Source organism: Lissotriton helveticus, chromosome 3_1, assembly GCF_964261635.1.
Source record: "Lissotriton helveticus chromosome 3_1, aLisHel1.1, whole genome shotgun sequence".
Taxonomy (NCBI): Eukaryota; Metazoa; Chordata; class Amphibia; order Caudata; family Salamandridae; genus Lissotriton; species Lissotriton helveticus.
The window spans coordinates 92,050,747-92,073,987 of record NC_136061.1 but is presented as its reverse complement, the minus strand read 5'-3'; the positions used below and the strand labels follow the sequence as shown (position 1 = coordinate 92,073,987).

The window sequence follows — 23,241 nt, the reverse complement described above, 5'->3', positions numbered from 1 at the left end:
GGTCATTTATAAAGCGTGGCAAATCACCCGTGATGGTCTCAAGGCGCTGGTGCTGCTAGGTGCTTCGTGGCGCTCTGTTCAGTCAAACAGCCAGGTCTTGAGTCCTTTCCTGAATTCCCAGAGTGATGAGGTGTTTTTGATGTGCAGGGGAAGGTTGTTCCCATCTTTGGCTGCCAAGTGTGAGAAGATGTGTCCTCCGCTGCTGCCTCGGCGGATTCCAGGGTGTCTCCAAGGAAGAGGGCGGTGGATCGTAGGTGTCTAGTTGCTATAATGGTAACATTCCACCATGGCATTAAGTTACATTTATCTGGATTCGGAATGCTCTTTTTGAATGAGGATGGTGATTTCCATATTTAATGTGAGGATGGCGACTGCCATATTTAATATGCAGATGGCGGTTGCAATTTTTAACATGAGGATAGCAGTTGCCGTTTTTAATACGAGGATGATGATTACGAATGTTTATATGGGGGTGGTGATTGCTATTTTCAACGCAAGGCTGGCAAACCAAATCAGTGTTCATTCTTCTCAAACGGCTGTCGCATCACATCTGCCGAAGCGAAGGGGCACACTGAGGGAGGCTCCTCGTTTGTGAATTGCATATTTGTAGGTATTTTATGCTATTGCCTCCTTTCCTGGGGACAATCTCTTCTTGTTCGTTGTCCTGATTTTCATTGAGTTATCTGCCTACGATTGTATCAGCCCATATGTCAGCCTGTCACTGTATCTTGGGCGTCCCTATTTTTATTTTCCTGATTGGGTACTAGTTTCAAAATGTGGAAAGTCTGCACAAGATATATTTTGAAGCACATTCCCTGTCTGTATGCTTTCTATCTGGATTCAGATAAGGTCTTAAACTGTCCTGATCGTTTGGCATCTAACATCTTTTTTTACCTAATCCCAATCAATCAATCATCAATCATAACACTTGTATAGCGCACTACTCACCCGGAAGGGTCTCAAGGTGCTCGGGGGAGGGGGTCCGTTACTGCTCGAACAGCCAGGTCTTGAGTTGTCTCCTGAAGGCGAGGTGGTCCTGGGTCAGCCGAAGGTGGATGGGGAGGGAGTTCCATGTCTTGGCCGCCAGGTAGGAGAAGGATCTGCCTCCGGCGGTGGCTCTTCGGATGCGTGGCACGGCGGCGAGGGCGAGGCTAGTAAATCGTAGCTGGCGGGTGGGCGTGTAGAATGTCAGGCGGTCGTTGAGGTTCTTGGGGCCCAGGTCGTGGAGAGACTTGTGTGCGTGGGTGAGGAGCCTGAAGGTGATCCTCTTGTTGAAGGGGAGCCAGTGCCGGTCCCTCAGGTGGCCGGAGATGTGGCTGCGTCGGGGGATGTCCAGGATGAGTCGGGCGGAGGCGTTCTGGATGCGTTGGAGTCTTTTCTCTAGCTTGGCTGTGGTTCCGGCGTAGAGCGTGTTTCCGTAGTCCAGTCGGCTGGTGACGAGTGCCTGGGTGACCGTCTTCCTGGTTTCGGTCGGGATCCATCGGAAGATCTTGCGGAGCATGCGAAGGGTGTGAAAGCATGATGAGACGGCGTTGACTTGTCTGGTCATCGAGAGGGAGGAATCCAGGATGAAGCCCAGGTTGCGTGCGTGGTCTGTTGGCTTGGGTGCGCTGCCCAGGGCGGGGGGCCACCAGGAGTCGTCCCAGGCGGAGGGCGATGGTCCCAGGATGAGGACTTCCGTCTTGTCCGAGTTCAGTTTCAGGCGGCTGTTCTTCATCCACTCGGCGACGTCTTTCATCCCTTCGTGTAGGCTGGTTCTGGCGGTGTTGGGGTCTCTAGTGAGGGAGAGGATCAGCTGGGTGTCGTCGGCGTAGGTGATGAAGTTGAGGTTGTGTTGGCGTGCGATGGTTGCAAGAGATCTCATGTAGACGTTGAAGAGGGTGGGGCTGAGTGATGATCCTTGCGGAACGCCGCAGATGACTTCGGTGGCCTCGGATCGAAACGGGGGGAGGCGGACTCTCTGTGTTCTTCCGGCGAGGAATGAGATGATCCACTCCAGTGCCTTCTCTTGGATGCCGATGTTGTTGAGGCGTTGAACTAGGGTGCGGTGGCAGACAGTGTCGAACGCTGCCGAGAGGTCCAGGAGGATGAGTGCCGCTGTTTCCCCATTGTCGAGCAGGGCTCGGATGTCGTCGGTGGCTGCGATGAGGGCGGTCTCGGTGCTGTGGTTGGCTCTGAAACCGGACTGTGAGGGGTCGAGGGATCAGTTCGTCTCGAGGAAGGCGGCATGCTGTCTGTTGACGATCTTCTCGATGACTTTGGCAGGAAAAGGGAGGAGCGAGATGGGGCGGAAGTTCTTGAGGTCGGTGGGGTCCGCTGTTGGTTTCTTCAGTAGGGCGCTGAGCTCGGCATGCTTCCAGCTGTCCGGGAAGGTGGCGGTGTTGAAGGAGGTGTTGATGATGTTCCGGAGTTGGGGTGCGATGGTGGAGTCGGCCTTGTTGAAGACGTGGTGGGGGCAGGGGTCGGTTGGAGATCCGGAGTGGATGGTGTCCATCGTGCAGGCTGTGTCTTCGGTGGTCACCGTGGTCCAGGTTCGGAGGGTGGCGGTGGGGGCCGTTGGTTCTATGGTTGGGTGCGTGGGTGGTGCGCCGAAGCTGTTGTGGATGTCGGCGATCTTGCGGTGGAAGAACGAGGCGAGAGAGTTGCAGAGATCTTGTGAAGGAGTGATGTCGTTGTTGCCGGTGCTGGGGTTGGAGAACTCCTTGACGATGCTGAAGAGTTCCTTGCTGTCGTGGGCGTAGTTGTCCAGTCGTTCCTTCAGTGATTTCTTCTTGGTGGTGCGGATAAGCTGGTGGTGCTTGCGGGTGGCGTGTTTGAGGGCGGTCATGTTGTCAGTGGTCTGGTCGAGGAGCCAGGCTTTCTCGAGGGTGCGGCAGTTCTTCTTGGAGTCCTTGAGTTCGTTGGTGAACCAGGAGGCCTTCTTGCTTCTGGGTCTGCTGGGAGGATTCTTCAGTGGTGCGAGGTCGTCGGCGCAGGCGGTCAGCCACTGCGTGAAGTTGCGGGCTGCTTCGTTGGGGTCCGTTTTGCTGGCGGGTGGGTTCTGGCTGAGGGAGGTGGTGAGCTGGTCGGTGGTGATCTTGCTCCAGCGAGGAACCTGTTGCGGGTGGTGGTGGGTCGTGGTTCTGCTGAAGCTGAAGTGGACGCAGCTGTGGTCTGTCCAATGGAGTCCGGTGGAGTGGCTGAAGGTGATGTGCTTGCTGGATGAGAAGACGGGATCAAGCGTGTGGCCGGCCCCCTGGTTATTCTCACCTTTCAAAATGGCCTCCTGCCTTTACCTGTATTTTCCATGTCCCCTTTAGACCTGACCCATGTAGACATAGATTGTGCCCTTCAGAGTTTGTGCTAGAAAGCTTTACATTTTACTGGTAAGAATAATGGTGTCTCTTCTACCTTAGCCTTCACTATTGGCTCCTACTATTTCTGGTATCTGTTGGTCCATATTTTCTTAGATCTTTGAAATAATTGAATATTTATAAATATATTTAAAACGAAAGTTAAAGTGTACAATGTTTCTGCTCAGTATTACACTCTACGCTCTAAAACAAATGTTCCAAAATTCTTTTTAACTATCAATTATTTTTTATTGTTTGTGAAATTGTTGGTGAAAGGATTTATTTCTCCTGTTTTTTTTTTTTGTAACATGCTCCAATGAACTTGAGGCTTGGTTTGAGTTTAATTAAACATCTAAAATAAATAGAACATGAAATATGCTGTCTTGTCACCCCCAGGTGGAGTTTCCTGAAGCTCGAATCTATGAGGAAACACTGAACGTTCTGCTGTACGAGAGTCCTCGAGTACCAGATAACTCCCTACTGGAGGCTACCAGCCGCAGTCGAAGCCAGGCATCGCATAGCGAGGAGGACGAAGGGCTGGAAATGCGAGACCGGGTGCGCCGGATCCACGTGAAGAGATACAGCACATACGATGACAGACAACTCAGTCACCAGTCTGCCCATAGAGACTAACCGGCACTGGCTTTTTTTTCCTTGAGCTGTTTTATTTTAGAGGAGGTGAAATCACCTATGCACAATCTGTTTTAGAACACTAAGGCTGATTTTTGGTAGCTTTCAGACTTTGTGCCAAATCCGAGTCTTTTTGGTGCTTTCTGGTATTCAGTTGCATCCTCTCCTGCATTGGGGTGGTACCTCTGAGGCCAGCAAAGTAACTGCTGCCTGTGCCTGGAACCATCTAATTAACTTGGTCCATTGGCCAAAGTCCTTGCTGATGGGACTGCTTTTAATGATTAAGATCATGAACACAGGTGCCTTTTGATGCCTTCGAACAATCTTGCAGCGACTATCAATGTTCACCTCGATGTTGATCCGCCACAGGGGAGACTGCTATTGACATTGATTGGGGCAAAGGGGACTACACCGTACAATCCTCTCTCAAATGGGGAGCTCCAAGCGAACAAACTGAAGGCAGCGTTCATAAGTAGACATTTTGTGAAAACCTGTTGGAGAATAGACCCTGAAGCTGCAAAGACTTGACTGGGCTCCTTTGGCTAGTTTTGCGAATGCATAACACTAATATTTAAACCAGTCTTCCAGAATGTGCAAAATTGTTTACTATTGCAAAATATTCACATCGGTTGTATACTCTCTACTGCTGTAATAATGAGCATAGTACAGGACATTAGTTGGTGATGCCCAACTGAGCATCTTTGTATTTGGGCCTAATCCTACCAAGGCATTATCCAGCAGAAATACCTACGTTTGATGTCATTTATTTACTTGATTAAACTACAAAAGCTGAAAAACAGCCAAAGTAGGTTGCATTGTAGTTTCCTCAGCTGCCCGCTAAACGCTTTCTGGGCAGTTTCTGCCTTCTAAGTACTAGTCTGTTGCCTTGGGTGTTGGTTCACTGCCCCTTGTGTCCTTGACGCTTGTCGTGTACACAGGAATGCAAGTGCAAGGAGTGAGCACCTGCCCAGAGCCCACTCCAGCCACGGTTAGAAGACTCGAGACTACATTTGGGCAGCAAAGAACTATTTGAGATTCACCTGCTGTGCATCATCTCGATTAGGGTCAGAATGCAATCATGGTTACTTGAAATTACATTTTAGGGTGCTTGGCTATCGCTGTTGTCTAAGTGGACCATTCATAGTGAAAGAGAGATAAGAGATGTCTCCCGTGTTTTACCAGGCAATGTGAGAAAGAGACAAATGGGGCACAGTAAGACACCAGATTTGTAAATGCTTTGAATGCCAAAGTATGCTTGAGGAGGGCGATTACTGGTTTGAGCCAGTATTCAATGGGCTTTGAGTAACATAACAAGGAGCAAATTGTAGGGCAGAAGTGCCCTTGGATCAGAACAGCGTGTGCCAGTGGCAGAAAGAAAGTGTTCACTTCTCTTTTGAGCAAATAGTATGTTCTAATTGTGTGCTAACTGAAACGGTGCATGCACAGAAGAACATGCAAGCTTCACACAAGTAACTGGTGTTCCTACTGCCATTCTTAATTTTTCTAATTGTGCCACGCTCTGATACTTGAGTTATAGACTGTCGTGCTCCTCGTGACCCTCCCCTTCCACCTTTCGAGGGCCAAAAGCAGGCTGCCCTATGGAGCTACATGCCCACTGCCATATCATTTCCTGTGCAAACAAACCTCCTCCCTATATAGAGGGTGGCCTGGGGGGCCTTCACTTTTTGGGGTTTCCTCCTGGGATACATGAGAACCCGTGCATCCACTCCCACAGAGTGCAATGGTTGGGTCTAATGGGTTTCTTTTTCTAGGCTGCGCACGCTTAGTACACCCCTCATGTGCCTGGCACTGTACATGCTTCAGAAGTGTGGAGTCTTGGAATAGCAAATGTAGACACCAAATCAAAGAAGGAACCTTTAAAGTGCTTTCGGTAAGATTAGGCTGCCCCCGCCCCCCGAATGCCTGGAACGTAACACACTGCGTACATTTCATCTCTTCCGCCCCTGGCCAGAAGAAAGCCTGGGATTGTGTTATTTGCTAAAAACATATCTATGTTCTACCCCTTCATTGTCTTTGCATCAATATTTTACCAGAGGGACTCCTAGGGAAAATAAGTTGAAGTCCTGAAGATCATGGCAGGCCCCTAGAACTCTAGCTGTAGATTTCAACACTAATGTTAGGGATAAACCACTTCATAATGGGTTGGTTCCCCACTAAGGGGATGTGCAGCTCGTGCAGTGCATGCTGGCACTCTTCATGCTGTTAATACTCCATTTTAGTAAAGATTGATAACTGCAACAATAGCAGAGTTGTCTTTTCAATGTTTGTGGACCGCCTTACCCTTCAGGCTTACTGTTTGTGAGGAGCTGCTTCTGTTAACCCCTGTGAACCTCTTGTCCCAATTTCAGTGCTCTGTTTGAGTTTATGCATTTGTAGAGACTTTGCTAACATAAAAGAAAAGTTTGCAGTAAGTTAAAACTTGAATCCCTGTATTTGTAACTGCTTGTATCCTAAAAAAGAAAATAGGACTAGAATTTCCTTAAAATCTGATTACAGTAATGGATGCGCCCCCACAGCTGATATGACTTCTTCTGTTGGAAGACTGATTCACTTCAGTGCTGTCTTTCAGCCTTGTTTCTTTGGACGCCCCGCAGCAGTACATTACCCATGTAGTTTGAACATTTGAGAAACACGTCCTGAACTGTTTGCTTTTACTATCTGTGAAATAGGTTAAAAAGATCCAGCTCTATTCAAGCCGGTCTACCAATGCATCAGCCCACCTTGCCTCTGAGGTTTTCTCCCATGTACCAAAGCTTCACCTCTCTCATAATGTTGCCACTCCTGTGTTAACCTTACAGTGCCTGCTATCTCTACAACCATATCTTTCAGTGCCCATTTTTAACATTGAAGTGAGTTGCCTCAACCATAATTTGTCGTACCCATTTTATACACAGCAATGTCTATTGTTGTGACTACCGGCGCGTCCCCTCTCCATTGTTATCAATGCACTGTCTGCCAGCGTAACTACCACAATCTCTACTGCCCATTCTTTACACCACATCTGTCACTGTCTTCCATTACCTAGTTTTTTTCCTTTCAGCCAGTTCTTTTGGCAATATGTTACTGTCTTTGAAAGCACAGTGCAATACTCCATTGTTTAGTTTTTTAATTACAATAGTCTCTCCCTCAAGGCACTGTAGTTGTCGCTTCTTTTTCGTCCCAGCTTCTTGGCACCTACTAAAATATGGAGCCATGGGAAAAAGAACCTAGACCAAGACTTAAAAAAAACATAAATAAATAATTGTGGACATATATCCTGCCATCCCATCTGCTTCAGGGTGATAGGCAAGAAAAAAGAAGTGCACACTATCACCCCTATTCCTTTAAAAACTCCTCCATCTCTGACTAAACTAACTGGACAGCATAGTTTGTCAAGATGGTGTTGGGCAGGTCTTCTCTACTGAACACCTCTCTGATGATCCTGATTACATTGCGAATCTCGATGCCACCTGTGATGCAGATCTCTGGACACCTTGAGGAAATGTCAATTAACATAATGAAATCATGTTATCCTTCACTGCCTACAGTTGACCCCACCATGTCCAGAGAGGGGCAATGTCTTCCAATACTTCTCAGGCAACCTCATTAGGAGGCAAAAGATACCCCCTACAAGTAATTATAAGGTCTGGGAGAAGGGGTAAAAAACAACAGTATACATGTATTTATCAATGGCTATTATTAGCTCGCTGGGCTACCCTTTGCTGTGGGAATCTATGGATACAACAAAATTACATTCATTTCCATCTTTGTTTATTATTATCTTGTATTTAGAAAAGAATAAAAAAAAAATTAGAAATAGTTTTTTTTTAAAAAATACATTGCTTTTGTGCTCATATGCACAATTCAATTTATAAGCAATTCAACATGTGTACAAACAGTAAAGCATAATTCTGCTTATCCCCATATAGTAATCAACCTCACTTCACTTCACACCTCACCTCACAACCTATCGTTCCCAATTCACGCATACACACATCGCATACTTGTCATTCCCAGCTTGGTTTGGCATGCAACATTGAAATCATGGGAAGAGCCCTTCATTAATTTCCACAATGATGCTGCCAGCTAGAAGTCCATTAGGCCGACGTACGTTTCAGTGGATAAAGGTTACTTAGATCCACCTTCTTCAGGACCGCTTCTTTTCTATATTTTTACAGCGGAGGATAATGGGGAATCGTTAGATCAACATGTCTTCATGCTCGCAGGTTAGGGCTGGTGTGTGGAAAACCTTCCCAACGGTAGGGGTTTATAAAGTTCTACTGATAATTCTTAAACTGGTTTTAACCAGTGTTTTTTGTCATTAAAAGGTAGGCGATACCAACGCTTGGTTCGCTATATCCTTCCTTGTGCTGAGCAGACCAGCACAAGGATGGTTACTACTGGTGGGTGATTGAAATGCCTTGGTACCAAATTTCTTATATACGAGCAAATTCTTCCTACTCATTCGTTGCCGCTTTCTAACTCGCCATAGTAACTGTCCACAACCGTCACGCATTCAAACAGACAGACAACCTTCTCAGGCAACCTCCTCACACTCCTGGGCTGAACCTTGCTCTTGCATATCTTGTCACTGTACACATGCTCTATGCAGCTCCTAACAGTTCTCTTTACCCGCACATCCAGCACCATTTAAAATCAGGCCTTTCTTTTGTTTTGCAGACCCGTAAGAGTCCTTGATGCACCAACTCTATCAAAGTTTGCCTGTCTGTTTCAGCCAGTACTAATTTGGTGCCCATAATTTCCAGTCTATCATGTTCAGCTAACTGTTTCCTGATGCCCCAAAACTACCTGCACTCTTTAACACAACTGGCTTTAGATTTCCAGCCCAGTCTTCTCTCAACCTGATTAGAACTTCCTTCAATGTCTAATCTACAGCCACCAACTCTGTCCACTCTTTTTCTCTTATGGCACCATCCAAGATTGAGCACACCCTAAATTATTCCATCTCCTCTTAATTATCCTCATCTAATTCTAAGCCATCTTTTTGACTAATCTGGAGAGACACTCTGCTGTCCAGTTGCTTCCTCCGGAAATATACATCAAATCAAACGCCTGCGCCAAAACCACCCATGTGCATATTCTGTTCGATGCTGCGTCAATGCCGTTTTGAGTGAACACTTCCCTCAGAGGCTTATGGTCAGTCATTCACACTCTGCTACTCCCATAACGGCGTTTGCATCTTCCTCACTGCCCAGAAGATGCTTAATGCTTTTTTTTTCAGTAATGGAATAATTTAATTCTGGGCCTTTCAAAGAGATAAACAGGATATAGTCCTCTCTTCTTCACATTCCCATTGTCTCTGCACAGCTCCCAATCCCTTTACACAGGCATCTGTAATTAATGTGGATTTGACTCTCTGATTAAATCTTTGCAAACTGGGTGCTCATGCTGCATTGTTCTTGATGACCTCTCTGCCATAATCCAGAGACCATTTTCTACTCCCCGCTTGGGTAATGATCTCATACTATTCGTTGGTTTCGCAAACTGTGACACAAACTGGTGCAAGTGCATGAATTGGTCAAACTTCACCAATTCATCCTGGTCTGGCACTAGTAGATCCAATAGGCTTTTGACTAGTTTCACCTTTTATTTTATGCTCCTAGACCTAAGTACACAATCTCCTTTTCGTTTAAAGGAGCACCTCTTTGCAACCTATTTTAGTGCATGTAGCCTTTTAAATAACCTAGTTGGTCACTAAAACCTCCAGAAACGCAAAATACAACTGCTCTTCATGTCCATCGTCACAGTATATACTGTTGATACCAGCTGATTCTTTCAACTTCTTGGGAGTATCACTATTTGGATCTAGCATCAGACCCATCTTTCTGATGAAACCAGCTAATGATGCTGTCCCCATTTGTTGATGCATAAATATTTCCAGCTTTGAGTCTTCCTTTTTATTCTAAATCGCCTTTAGAAGTACCTCTCAAGCTTAATTAGCTGTCTAACGTAAGCTTGAGGTCTGCGGTTGGATTTAAACAATTTTACTCTACATTTTTTCTGTGTGAAAAACTCCTGAAGGGTTAGTATAATTTGCGCTCTCGGACATACGTCATACTTCATACTTCAAAGTCCTAAATTTTGCCAACACACTTCACCTGCAAAATAGTCTCTCTACAATCCAGCTCACCACCCCAAGAGTTTGTATCTCTGCTGACCTCCTTAACATTTCCCTTGTTACTTTTTTGGCCTACAATTTTTCCCAGTGTGTTTTATTTCCATACACCTTGCACACTGCATTCCAAGCAGGAAATACACGGTTAGAAAAATGATCAATGTTGCCACATCAGTAGTACTTTCCTTGAAAACCCCCTTTTGAGTGCCTTCTGCTGGATACTGGTACTTTCTCTGTTTGACCATTGTCCTTCTTTATCTCCTTCACACAAGTTATGAAGTGTTCAGTTTTGTTTGCAACGTCCAAAACTACATTCAAATTATGGTTGTCTTTGTACCAGAGGTCATCTCTCACATTTTCAATATTGCACCTAACAGAAATTGGTGCTTTTCTCTCCTCTAGCGTCTTCTCAAGCTTGCAGGAGGATGCTCATTTTTGTAGCTCTGTCACAAAACTGTCTCTCAACACTTCGTCACCCTCTTCCCAGAGTGACATCTTTCCATGACCGCGGTCACTTTTGGAAGGTAGTGCAGATGAAGCTTTCTCATGTAGACTTCATACTCATTCAAACCTTGCACCTACTCACCGCTGAGTTCAGAAAGATGGTCAAAGACCTCCTGACCTTCAGAACCCAGACGGTGAAGCAGAAGAAAATGCATCCTCTCCACACTCAAGGTCCTCATACTCTGGCAGAATGCCCAAAGACCTTTTTCAACTATGTCCAGTGAGGAAAAATGGAGACGCTGTTAAATTCTGCATGGGTCAGTGTCTTGCAAAAAGTAGTCAAGACAGTTGCAACTGAGCTTGGTGAAAGACAATAAAGAGATTGCATGTTCAACTAAATATGCACTTATAATATGTACAGAAATTCTGTTGGTGCCAGACCATGCACTCGAGTGACCCCCACCGGCAGCAGACCAGCTACCCGAGATACCATGCTGATACCCAAATGTAATCTGTGAAAGGAATACAAAAACACTCCCATGAAGAGTACTGCCACAATTGGGTAATGAACAAACGTTAAAGTCATGCTTATGTCTTTCAGTACAGGTTAAGAGTCACAACCAAAAAGTATTTTCCCAGTTTACCTTTACCTCTGACCTATAATTGGGAATTTGTTGGTAACCATTTATCCAAGTAGCATCAGCGAGAAATGAATCTACTGTCCAAGATGAAATTATGGTAAATTACACAGTTCGGTTTCTGTAGACAACCAGTGTAGAATTGCCAGAGGCACCTCAGTGTCTCTTGTAAAAGGTTGTCAAGTAACGACACTCCATTTAATGCCTTTGCATGCATTTGATGCTGCAGGCACCATGTAATGCTAGCACGCTTGCCGCGTCACTCCTCTGTGGCTTGGATACTCCCCCGAGAACGGAATCTTCACAGCTACAGGATGACGCTCAACCTAGGTTGGAAACCTCACTAGCATCAGTCACAGCGTTCATCTCATCTGCAATCCAGGTTTACCGTCCCAACAGAGAACTCCGCTCCTCTGCTAAGTTCTTTCTTTCTGTACCCCGATTTAAGAAATGCAGATCAGGGGGTCTGAAATTTGCTGTTCTAGCCCCGACCTTTTGGAACTCTCTCCCCCTGCACATTCGATCGGTCCCTTCCTACCTGGAATTCCGTAGGGCCCTTAAGACTGTCCTTTTTTCACAAGCCTTTCCACCTCAGTAATTTTCTTTTCCAAGCCTCTGGGCTAAGCATCTTTTAACGCCATGAAACCGCTGGGTATACGTGCGCTCTATACATTCCTTTAAATTCAAATTCAAATTCATCAGTAGGCACTCATGCTGAGTCCTCACCATCTCAAGTCTGATCACTGGCACCAGAGCTGGTAGTGCAGGGGCACGGGTTGGCACTTGGATTTCAGCGTTCACCGTTAGGAGATGCTATAAGCATACTAGCACTTGAAGACTCCAACAAGTTTGTCTCAACCACGCTCGTCACCAGTGTTAGGAGGTGTAAATCCCACGAAGGAAGGTGACTCGCACAAGTGTAAACTTCAAAGTAGGTTTTATTGGGGGAATACCTCAGCTTCCTGACAGCGTGAAGACTATTCATGCCACCCATCACCCCCTTCAGAAGACACAGTGTACATTATTTTACATCTCCACATTCGACCTGAGAATTTCCAAAGGATAGAATACCACATTTAAGTAATTGGGGACATACATTCTATTTCATATAACAATGCACCCAGTGTAAGTGATGCGGAGAGAAAGCTTCAGTAATGAGAGACTCGGATCTATTTCTTCTTACCTGGATTTTCGGGCTGCTTTGAAAACCCATCTCTTCTCCTCTGCTTATACTCTTTAATTCCTACTCCCCTTCTTCCTCAGTTTTTAGTTTCTGTCTTCAGCGCCAAGAAACCGTTTGGTAGTAGAGCGCTATATAAACCCTTTCCAACTTCAACTTCCAACTTCATGCTGAATCTATAGTTGGGTGGAGTGAACATGTAGAAATTCAAGGGATAAAGCAACAGATGCCATAATAAAGCATAGGATCAAGAGAGACTCTAACCAGGGCCATATTTCGGCCTGATTTTTATTCAGTTCTGATCTTCAAGTTGCTTAACGCGATTACCAGTTGTGTAAGTGCCATTCATTCCTTTGCCATTTATTCATTTGCTAAAGTTATCATCTGCAGTTCCTTGATGGATGCAGTGGTCATTCTAATTCTATACTGGACATTTCACATCTGTCTGTGTTCTCAGTCTTCGCCTTCAAGTCGTCTTGGTAGATGCTCTGGGCAGCCTCCTGCATCTCAACTATTCCACAGGCACGAACTGCAAGCTCTTAAATCTGCATTTATTGCCAGAGACAAGCCCTCTCCTGATATTTCGGAGCACAAAGTTCCAGGGAAGTGTTTGAGATTGTGGTTGCTCTGTTCATTGTTTAGCAGCAGTTTGTAGGTTGTGGTATCATGCCTTCTCATCTTCATCGTTGGTGAAACCGTTTCAAGCAAGTTTTAACCCCTTCGAGGTTCAAGTCTTATATGGCTTCATGCTTCACGCACTACGTAAGCTTCTCCCAAGAAATGCCGCTGTCCATTGTCTGCATCTACCATCTGTCACAGTGCATGTAATGTCACAGTTCCATCAAGCAGCTTGTGCAGTTCAAAACTACCTGAGATTACCAAGGAGTCACAGCTCAATGGGCGAAGTGACTTGCCCACTTCAGAGTTACGCAGTCCACATCAGTTCAAATATCCCAGCTTTGAACATGGTTAATCTTCCCAGTATATTTTTATTCCAAACACTAATTTATTGTTTAGCAAAAAGTGTTTCTCGTTTCCATCATCACTGCAGTTGTTTTACGAATCCAACACTGTGCTTGCTTTTTGTGACTTGCGAAATGCCACCATGCTTCCACAAAAGTGGTTTGGCAGGATTTTACCTTTGGGTAGGGGCAAGCCATCAGTGCGGGGTTCGGTGCTCTGACCCCCTTTTCCAGTGCACGGGTAATTGGTCAGCATGACAGATACTCATCCTGTCGATGAAACACTCATGCGCTTCATGTGCACTAATACACCAGTACCTGGTGGCGTGAGCTAATGTGTGCTGGACTGAAGATCTCACCGCCCTGAGGGCAGTGACATCATCAGCCCAGGAAAGTCCTGCAAGGGTGCTCCCCCTGTTGAACATGGGCGCGTCAGATAGCGCTGGGCGATTTAGGTCCCTGCCCTGAAGTGCCCAGGGCTATCAGCGAGGCCTCGCACCACACTTTTTCCAACTCGTCACAGGGTGGTGTGGGACGAGCAAGTCTGACTGATCCCACCCCACCCACCCTGTAAAATATTAGGAAAAATCATCCTCCAGTCTTTGAGTGACACTAACGGATACCCAGTGAGAGGAGGCCGCAGGATCTTCCTGTTGCCTACCCAAAGCCTCCAGCTGCATCCCGTGCCACTGTGCTTCTCTCTCGCCTACCACCCTCTGGTCCCCAGGTCAGGGCTCCAATGAAGGTGGGTGTGTGTGTACATATGAATGTGTGTATTTGCATGTGTGTGCTGGGCTTGTGAGCGGGTTGGTATGTGTCAGTGCATGTGTGTGCGCATGGAAGGTTGACAGTGGATGAATATGCGCGTGTGTGCTACGCATATCACTCATCCCACTGCCTTTGGAAGATGTTCTAGCTTGAGCAACCAAAGAATAAGAGTGGTCGTGATTTTTCTGTGGAGACCCCTGGACATGAGAGCGACTGAGAACTATAGAGCAATGCGCTTTGAGGACCCACATTTGGTCTGATCTCCATATACTCCACATTGAAGCTGGGAGAGTCCTAAGGGTGTGCTGTCAGAGGGACCCATCACATACATTGAAGAGGGGGGCAAACTTGAGATCAAATGCAATTTTAAGTCTAACTTTTAAAGAAACTCCATGCTGCCCGTGCGTAAATTGAATCCATCTAGTTCTGTTGCTAAATTATGATTTGACACCTTTTGATTTTCTGTTAATTCTGTTCTTCAGAACTCATCAAAGAGTTTGGGCACATTCCATGTTCATTTGAGTCTGTAAATAAAAATTACGTTTAATACTTTTCATCGGATTATGCCGTATTATTGAAGAAAAGACTCATTTTTTGGGGGAGTAATAAAAACACGTGTAATGTAGAATTTCCCAAGAAATGTCGTAACTGTCTGTTTGAGATAGCTTTGTAATACGTGTGAGAAAGTGGCTCTATATACTGTACTAGAAGGAAGTACAGTGTGAGTCCACCAGCCCCAGAGGTATGACAGAGGTTAAAGTCAGAACTGACCTTACTCTCCAAAGTGGTAGCTTGGTCGAGCAGTAAGGCAGTACCAGAGGACAGTGTAAAGCATTTGATGTACACACTCAGGCAGCAAAAGGTTTCACACATTCAAGGACTGAACTCAAGGCCAATTGTTTGTATATCCAAAGATATTGTTGTTTTATTTTTAGAACCAACAGTTACAAAAATATACTTTTCACGTTACGAGTACTCTCCTGCAAATACTTTGCAGATGAGCAACAAGTTTGTACGCACAATAATCACAGGTTAGCTAATAAGCAACCCAGTTCTGAAACACACTCCAGCATTGAGCTCAATGGGTTTTCATATGAAATTACAGTTGACTACTTTATGGATTACTTTGATAGTCCCAGGACTAGATCTTGGATTCAGTCCTGGGGTCTAAGCTGAAACCAGGTTAGCAAAAACGTTTTAGTTACAGTGATGATTTTTCCTGAATATAAAGCTGTTTTAAAAGTGCACACTTGGAAACTTTTCGAGGTGATTCTCACAATGTTATTCAATGGGAGGAAATTCAGTTTACAGGTAAAATACGATCGCGTTACTTTTGTAACCCAGCACTAGTCTTCTAGGGCCGGCACTGGCGGCTTAACTCAAAACAGGTAGGTAATTGCGTTTCAGTGTTTCATACGATTTTTAAAGAATATTTGCAGTTTCAAAAGTAGCCACTTAAAAGAAATTTCATAGACCAGCCGACACTGGGTTCCTCTGGAGAAAATACAGGTTACTAGTAAACCCGCTAGGGATTACTTTTGTGGTTCAGTACTGGGCTGAAAGGTACAGTACTGGCTTCTCTCCTGATCACAGGTGAGTATTTTCGGATTCGGACTTTGGCTGATTTTATAGGAATATTTTCAGTTTTCAAAACTTCAGACTTAGAAAATTTTCAAGTAAAAAATGGGTCAATGTTATCCAATGGCAGGTAAGTGAATTACCGGTTTCCAGGTGAGTACTTGGTTGGTGAAGTCAGGGTTCTGGGCATAGACTCAGGGGTCCCCCAGGTGAGTACAGTTAGTTCAGTCCCAGCGGCGCAGGGGCGGCCGGGTGCAGAGGTAGGTAGGCCCAATGTTATCCAATGAGCGAAGGGTGCCTTTGGTTGGTGGCTGCTGGCTAGCAGGCCACGCGGCTCTGGGAGCAAGGGGGGAAAGTAGGATAGGGCAATGAGGTCACAGCCAGCGGCACTCGGGCGGCTGGGTGCAGGGTGCTTTTGAGCCGTCGGGCACTCAATGTTATCCAATGAGGATCTTGGAAAAGGAACAAAGGCTGCAGGCTCGGGGACGGTGACTCTCCAGGGGCGACCAGCAATTCGAGAGGTAAGTTGGGATGTTGGAGCACAGGTAGGTACCCCAAAGGGAGGCACAGGGGGCTGTAGAGCGCCGGGTTCAGGGGTGTCTTTGGGTGTCGGAAAAGCGTACCCTCGGCTGGTCGCGGTTGGGGTGGCCCCTTATTCTGAGTCTGCAGGCGTCGGCTGGTTCGTCGAGGGGGGTCTTTGGGCACTGGACTTCGGGTCCCAGTCGCCGGGGGGACGTCCTCGTGGTCTTGGTTCGGGTTTGCCCGGCCCGGGCTCGACTGGTGCAGAGTGGGCTGGTCCGGAGCTTCCTGGTGGGCACCAGGTGGGGTGTTGCAGCAGAGCCTCTGCTGATGGGAGTCCCAATCGTCGAGAGGGTCAAGGCAGGCAGGTCCTCTGGGTGTCCCAAGGTTGCTGTCCGCGGAGGTCGCCGGGTTTAGGCAGGAGCAGGTTCCAGGATCAACAGGCCGGTAGGGCTGGGGCCAAGTCAGTTGTTGTTGTCCTGTTAGCAGCTGCGCGGCGGGTGGTCTTCTTCTTCTTCTTGATCTTCTTTCTTCTTTTTGATATCGGGATCTGAGGAAGGAAGGTTCAGGGAGCCTCTAAATACTAAATTTAGGGGTGTTACAGGTAGGACAAGGGCAGGGACCAATGGGTCCCTGTCCTGGGGTGAGTACACCCCCTAGCCTGCTCCTCTCCTATGGGAGGGGGGCAGGAGCCTAGCTGGGATTGGGCAGGACTCCCCATCTACAAGATGGCCGGAGCCCGGGGTCGTACTTCACCTCGCGATCTCCACCTGAGGGGTGGAGTTGGCACAGGTTGGCACACCCCCTTCCTGACGTAGTTTTTCCTGCCAGTCTTCCCGCCAGAGTGGGGGTAGGACTGGTGGGGCGCTGGTTGCTGGGTACAGCAAATAGTCTGGAGAAGCTCTCAGAGGCGGTATGCCTTTGAAGCTTCCCCCTGTCCATCCTGGGGGAGGAGACCTAGCACCTCGCCCAGGATGTGCTTTGTTGCAGGCCCTGGAGAGCGGGGGGGCTCTCCACCCAGGGGTCCAGCAACGTGTCTGCTGGGTGGCAGCCTCTGCAGTCACTCAGCCCAGAAGTGGATTGTAGGTTCGTGTTTTTGGAGGGCATCTCTAAGATGTCCTCTCGTGCATTTTACATTAAATCCCACACTGGCATCAGTGCGGGTTTAATGTGCGGAGAAGTTTGGTACCAAACTTGTCAGTCTTCAGTACAGCTATTATGGTACTGTGGAGTTCGTAATGATAACCTTCCAGCACCATATACTCTTAAATGGCATCACTGCACTTACAGTGCCCAGGAATGGCCCTGGGTACTGTAGGGACACAGGGCTCATGCACCTGGGCCCTCGCCTCTGGCATAGGGCCCGCAGCTAGAGGGGTGACTGAAGTATGCCAGGGCAGTGGGTTCTGTGGGCATGGTACACAGGGATGTGTGCCATGTCAACTCTTGCTTTAGTTTTGTACCTAGGCACTCAGCCTACAAAGGCAGTGTGTGGGAGCCAGGGTACAGGGCCCCTGAGGGTGGCCCAATAAGTGCTGCAGCCCTCAGGGGTCTTCTCTGGTCACCATGCCCTGGGTACCTAGGGTACCATTTACTAGGGGCTGACGGGGGCCAGAGATGTCAATTGGGTATTTTGATTCAGCATAGCTTTTCTTTTGTAGGGAAGGAACACAGGCCCTGGGTACCTGATTGGCAGGGACCCAGGGCACAGTCGGTCAAAGTACATCAGCAGTTCAGAAAAAAAGTGGGGGCATACCAAGGCAAGAAAGATGGCACTTTCTCACACAACCCCCCCCCCCCCTCCCGCCCCCCAAACGAAAGGTGATGAGACTAACCTTGCCCTGGGGAGTCTTCATTGTCTACGTGGAAGAACCTGGAAAGTCCATCTGCATTGGCATGAGCAGTCCCTGGTCGGTGTTCCACTTCAAAGTCCATACCCTGTAGGGAGATGGACCATCTCAGTAGTTTTGGATTTTCCCTTTTCATCTGCATTAGCCATCTGAGAGGTATGTGGTCAGTTTGAACCAGGAAGTGAGTCCCAAACAGGTAGGGCCTCAACTTCTTCAGGGACCAAACCACAGCAAAGGCCTCCCTCTCAATGGCACTCCAACGCTGCTCTCTGGGGAGTAGCCTCCTGCTTATAAAAGCAACAGGTTGGTCTTGACCTTCCTCATTGACCTAGGAGAGGACCGCTCCTATCCCCAGCTCTGAGGCAGCAGTCTGCACTATAAACTGCTTGAGTAGTCTGGTGCTTTTAGAATGGGTGCTGAGCACATTGCTTCTTTCAGGGTGTCAAAAGCCTTTTGACAGCTAACAGTCCAGTTCACTTTCTTGGGCATTTTATTGGATGTGAGTTATGTGAGGGGAGTCACAATGGACCCATAGCCCTTCACAAACTTTCTGTTGTACCCAGTCAAGCCAAGGAATGCCCTGACTTGAGTCTGGGTGGTTGGAGCTGCCCAGTCCAGGATGCGCTGGATCTTGGCCTGTAAGGGTTGGACCTGGCCTCCACCAACAAGGAGGCCCAAGTACACCACAGTGCCCTGCCCTATCTGGCATTTGGATGCCTTGATAGTCAGTCCTGCAGATTGCAGGGCTTGCAGAACCTTCCCAAGGTAGATAAGGTGATCCTGCCAGGTGGAGCTAAAGACAGCAATATCAAGATAGGCTGCACTGAAGGATTCCAGCCCAGTCAGGACTTGGTTCACCAACCGCTGGAAGGTGGCAGGGGCATTCTTTAACCCAAAAGGCATCACAGTAAACTGATAGTGCCCATCAGGGGTGGAGAATGCGGTTTTCTCTTTGGCTCCTGGGGCCATGCCAATTTGCCAGTCCCCTGCAATCAAGTCAAAGGTGCTTAGAAATGTGGCTGCCCCTAGTTTGCCTATCAACTCATCTGCTCTTGGAATGGGGTGAGCATCTGTCTTGGTGGCAGAGTTGAGCCCTCTATAGTCCACACAGAACCTCATCTCTCTCTTTCCACCCTGTTGATGAGGTTTGGGGACTAGAACCACTGGACTGGCCCAGGGGGGGCTCTCAGAGGGTTCAATCACCCTTAGCTCCAGCATCTTGCTGACTTCAACGTTGATGCTTTCCTTGACTTGGTCTGACTGTCGATAGATTTTGTTTTTGACAGGGTTACTGTCACCAGTGTCCACGTCATGGGTACACCAGCTGGTCAGACCAGGGGTCAAGGAAAAGATGCTAGCAAACTGCTGCAAGACCTGCTTGCAGTCAGCCTGCTGTTGTGGAGTGAGGGTGTCTGAAAAGACTACTCCATCCACTGACCCGTCTTTTGGGCTGGTAGAGAGGAGATCAGGGAGAGGTTCACTCTCTGCTCTGCTTCCTGTTCCTCATCAGTCACCATCAGCATGGTGAGGTCAGCCCTGTCATGGTAGAGCTTGAGGCGGTTCACATAGATAACCCTTTTGGGTGTCCTGCTGGTGCCCAGGTCCACTAAGTAAGTGACCTCGCTCTTTTTCTCCAGGATAGGGTAAGGGCCACTCCGTCTGTCTTGGAGAGCCCTTAGTGCCACTAGCTCCAACACCCACACCTGTTGCCCAGGTTGAAATTCAACCATGGCAGCTTTTTGGTCATACCAGTGCTTCTGCAGCTCCTGGCTGGCCTCAAGATTTTTGGATGCCTTATCCATGTACTCAGCCATTCTGGACCTAAGGCCAAGCACATAGTCCACAATGTCCTGTTTGGGTTCTTGGAGAGGCCTCTCTCAACCCTCCTTCACAAGACACAGTGGTCCCCTTACAGGATGACCAAACAGAAGTTCAAAGGGTGAAAACCCCACTCCCTTCTGTGGCACTTCCCTATAAGCGAAAAGCAGGCATGGCAACAGGACATCCCATGTCCTTTTGAGTTTTTCAGGGAACCCCATGATCATACCTTTCAATGTCTTGTTGAACCTTTCTACAAGACCATTGGTTTGTGGGTGGTAATGGGGTAGTGAACTTGTACTGCACCCCACACTCCTGCCACATGTGTTTCAGGTAAGCAGACATGAAGTTGGTACCTCTGTCTGAAACCACCTCCTTAGGACACCCTACTCTGGTGAAGACACCTAGGAGGGCCTTGGCTACTGTAGGAGCTGTAGTCACTCTAAGGGGAATTGCCTCAGGGTACCTAGTAGCATGATCCACTACTACTAGAATTAATTTGTTCCCTGAGGCTGTGGGAGGTTCCAGTGGCCCCTCAATGGCCACACCTACCCTTTCAAAGGGCACCCACCACTGGCCGTGGTATCAGGGGGACTTTGGCTTGCCACCTGTCTTGCCACTGGCCTGACAGGTAGCCCAGGAGCTCACAATGTCCTTCACTTTTTGGTTCATCTGGGGCCAGTAAAGTGGCTAACCAACCTTTCCCAAGTTTTGGTTTGCCCCAGGTGTCCAGCTAGGGGGATGGCATGAGCATAAGTTAGGAGGAACTCCCTGTACTTCTGTGGCACTACCACTCTCCTGGTGGCTCCAGGATTGGGGTTTCTTGCCTCAGCATACAGTAATCCCTCTTCCCAATAAGCTCTGTGGGTACCACTGACATCTCCCTTTTCTTCTACAGCTGCTTGCTGCCTCAGGCTTTCAAGAGTGGTGCAGTCTCGCTGGCCCTGGCACAGCTCTTCCCTAGTGGGTCCCCCTGGCCCCAGGAGGCCAGCCTGGTAAGGCTCAAGCTCCATAGGCTCAGTTCCCTCTAGGGTTTCCAAGTCCTCTCCCTGAGGAGAGGGGTCCTGAGAAGCTGGCTGTGTAGAAGCTGGTTCTCCAGTCTCCTTGCTTTTTCTCTTGGTTGGTTGGGCCATACTTTCAGGCTCCAAACCCACTTGTTCACCCTTCTTTCCAGATAATTTCCAAGCAGACAATCAGCTGGCAACTGTGGTGAGACCACTACCAGCTTCAGGCCAGTAACCCCCCCCCCCATCTTAATATTACCATAGCTAGGGGGCGTTGGGTGGTAATGCTGTCAGCATTGGTGACTGGGTAAGTTTTCCCAATCAGGTATTGCTCTGGGGAAGCCAGCTTTTCCCTTACCATAGTGATGCTGGCACCTGTATCCCTCAGGGCTTCTACTCTTGTCCCATTGATGGAGGGGTATTGCATATATTTGTTACAGTTGGTTGGCCACCCAACCACACTGGCAACCTCTATATTTTCCAAGCAAACTAGACTAGCTTGAGTGTATTCCCAGATTTGCTCTGGGCACTCCTCTGAACCCATCTGTAGATTTACTGTCCCTGGAGTAGCTGGAATGGGTGCCTTAGGGGCTTTGTTGTAGGGGCAGTTCTTGTCCACAGTTAAATGTCCCAACTTCTTACAGTTGTTACAATAGGCCTTGTTAGGATCAAAGTTTCTTCCCCTATAGGGCTGAGGCACATAGGGAGTAGATTGGGACCCACCCCCCTTAACAGGTTTTTGGTGCCCTTTGGAAGACTCAGACTTTTTATCTGGGGGATTCTCACCACCTTTCCCCTGGGGGGGGTTTGTGACCACTTTCTTTTGTTCACCCCCAGTGGTTGTCCTAGTCACCCTAGTCTTGCCCAGTGGTGTGCCTTCTTTCCCAATTCTTGGGGAGAAATTAGACCTAGGTCTACCAAATGCTGATGTAACTTTTCATTTGTGCAATTACTCAAAATGTGTTCCTTCATAAACAAATGATACAATCCAGTAAAGTTATGCTCATTGTGTCCAGTTAACCAACCATCCAGTGTCTTTACTGAGTAGTCTACAAAATCTATCCAGGATTGGGTCTGGGTTTTGTGAGCCCCCCCCTGAACCTAATTCTGTACTACTCAGTAGTGAGTCCAAATCCCTCAGAGTCTTCTTCATGAGGTCACAGGACCCTGCATCTGGCCCAGAGAGGGTCAGAAGCCTGTCTCTGCAGTTACCAGAGAACAGGTCCCACAGGGGTGCCCCCCAGAGAGGTTTCTTTAGCTGTCTGATATCACAAGCCCTCTCAAAGGCTGTGAACCATTTGGTGATGGCATCACCTTCCTCAAATTTAGGGACAATCCCTTTGGGGATTTTAGGAGCATAAGATTGCCCTCTGTCCTTGTTATTGGTATTGCTGCCACCAGAGATGGGGGTTAGGCCCATCTCTTTTCTTTCTTTTTCTAGAGCCAGGAGCCTGGTCTCTAGGGCTAATCTCTTGGCCAACTTTGCTAGAAAGTTGTCCTCTGCACTGGGGTTTCCCCCTATAGGTTCTCTGGGGCCCAGTCCACCTGTGTGGTTCCTAGGCTCCCAAATGTTGACTATTGGAATCAAGGGTGCAGAGACCCCTCCTTCCCTAAGGATGGCAGGGGGGGGCCATTATCCCCCCCCCTCTTCCCTCACTTCTTCCTGTGTGGGTGTCACCCTGCTCAGAGGGGTGGTCTTTTGCATACTCAGCCAGGAGCTCCTGGAGCCCTTGTTTGGTTGGATGCAGAGCTACAGTTATTTGTTTAACTCTGTATAGGGCCCTCAATTCCTTGAAGTCCAAGTACAAGTAAGGTGTGAGGTCGAGCTCCTCCACCAGGTCTGTGTTATCTGCACTAACAGCTGGGGCCCTTTGAGTCATTATAACCTGATAGTTCTAACCCTCTACCCTAGCTTGTAGTGACTTTTATTTTTCAGAACTTCTAATGGGATTTAAGCAGGGCCCTACCAGAGGTTTAGTATTTTTGGAAAAGACCCATTTCAGAATTCTAAGGTAATTTTGAGTTCTGTCGTGTGATCAGATGGTAACCAAGTAGTCCAACAAATGCAAGCTTGTATCCCACCCCGATCCACCAATGTGAGAAAGTGGCTCTATATAAACTGGACTAGAAGGAAGTACAGTGTGTATAGAGTCCACCAGCCCCAGAGGTATGGCAGAGGTTAAAGTCAGAACTGACCTTACTCTCCAAAGTGGTAGCTTGGTCGAGCAGTAAGGCAGTACCAGAGGACAGTGTAAAGCATTTGATGTACACACTCAGTCAGCAAAAGGTTTCACACATTCAAGGACTGAACTCCAGGCCAATTGTTTGTATATCCAAAGATACGGTTGTTTTATTTTTAGAACCAACAGTTCTAAAAATATA

At 47.7% G+C, this 23,241-nt stretch overlaps 1 protein-coding gene across 1 annotated transcript in view; it reads left to right on the top strand.

Moving 5' to 3' along the window:
- The window catches only part of TNFAIP1 (TNF alpha induced protein 1), a 71,531-nt gene extending 65,305 nt beyond the window's left edge, over positions 1-6,226 (top strand). Inside the window, exon 7 of the mRNA XM_078679299.1 lies at positions 3,729-6,226. Coding sequence (XP_078535425.1) covers positions 3,729-3,965 — 237 coding nt within the window. The 3' untranslated portion in view covers positions 3,966-6,226. The remainder of the gene's footprint in view (positions 1-3,728) is intronic.
- Positions 6,227-23,241: the final 17,015 nt, after the last annotated feature.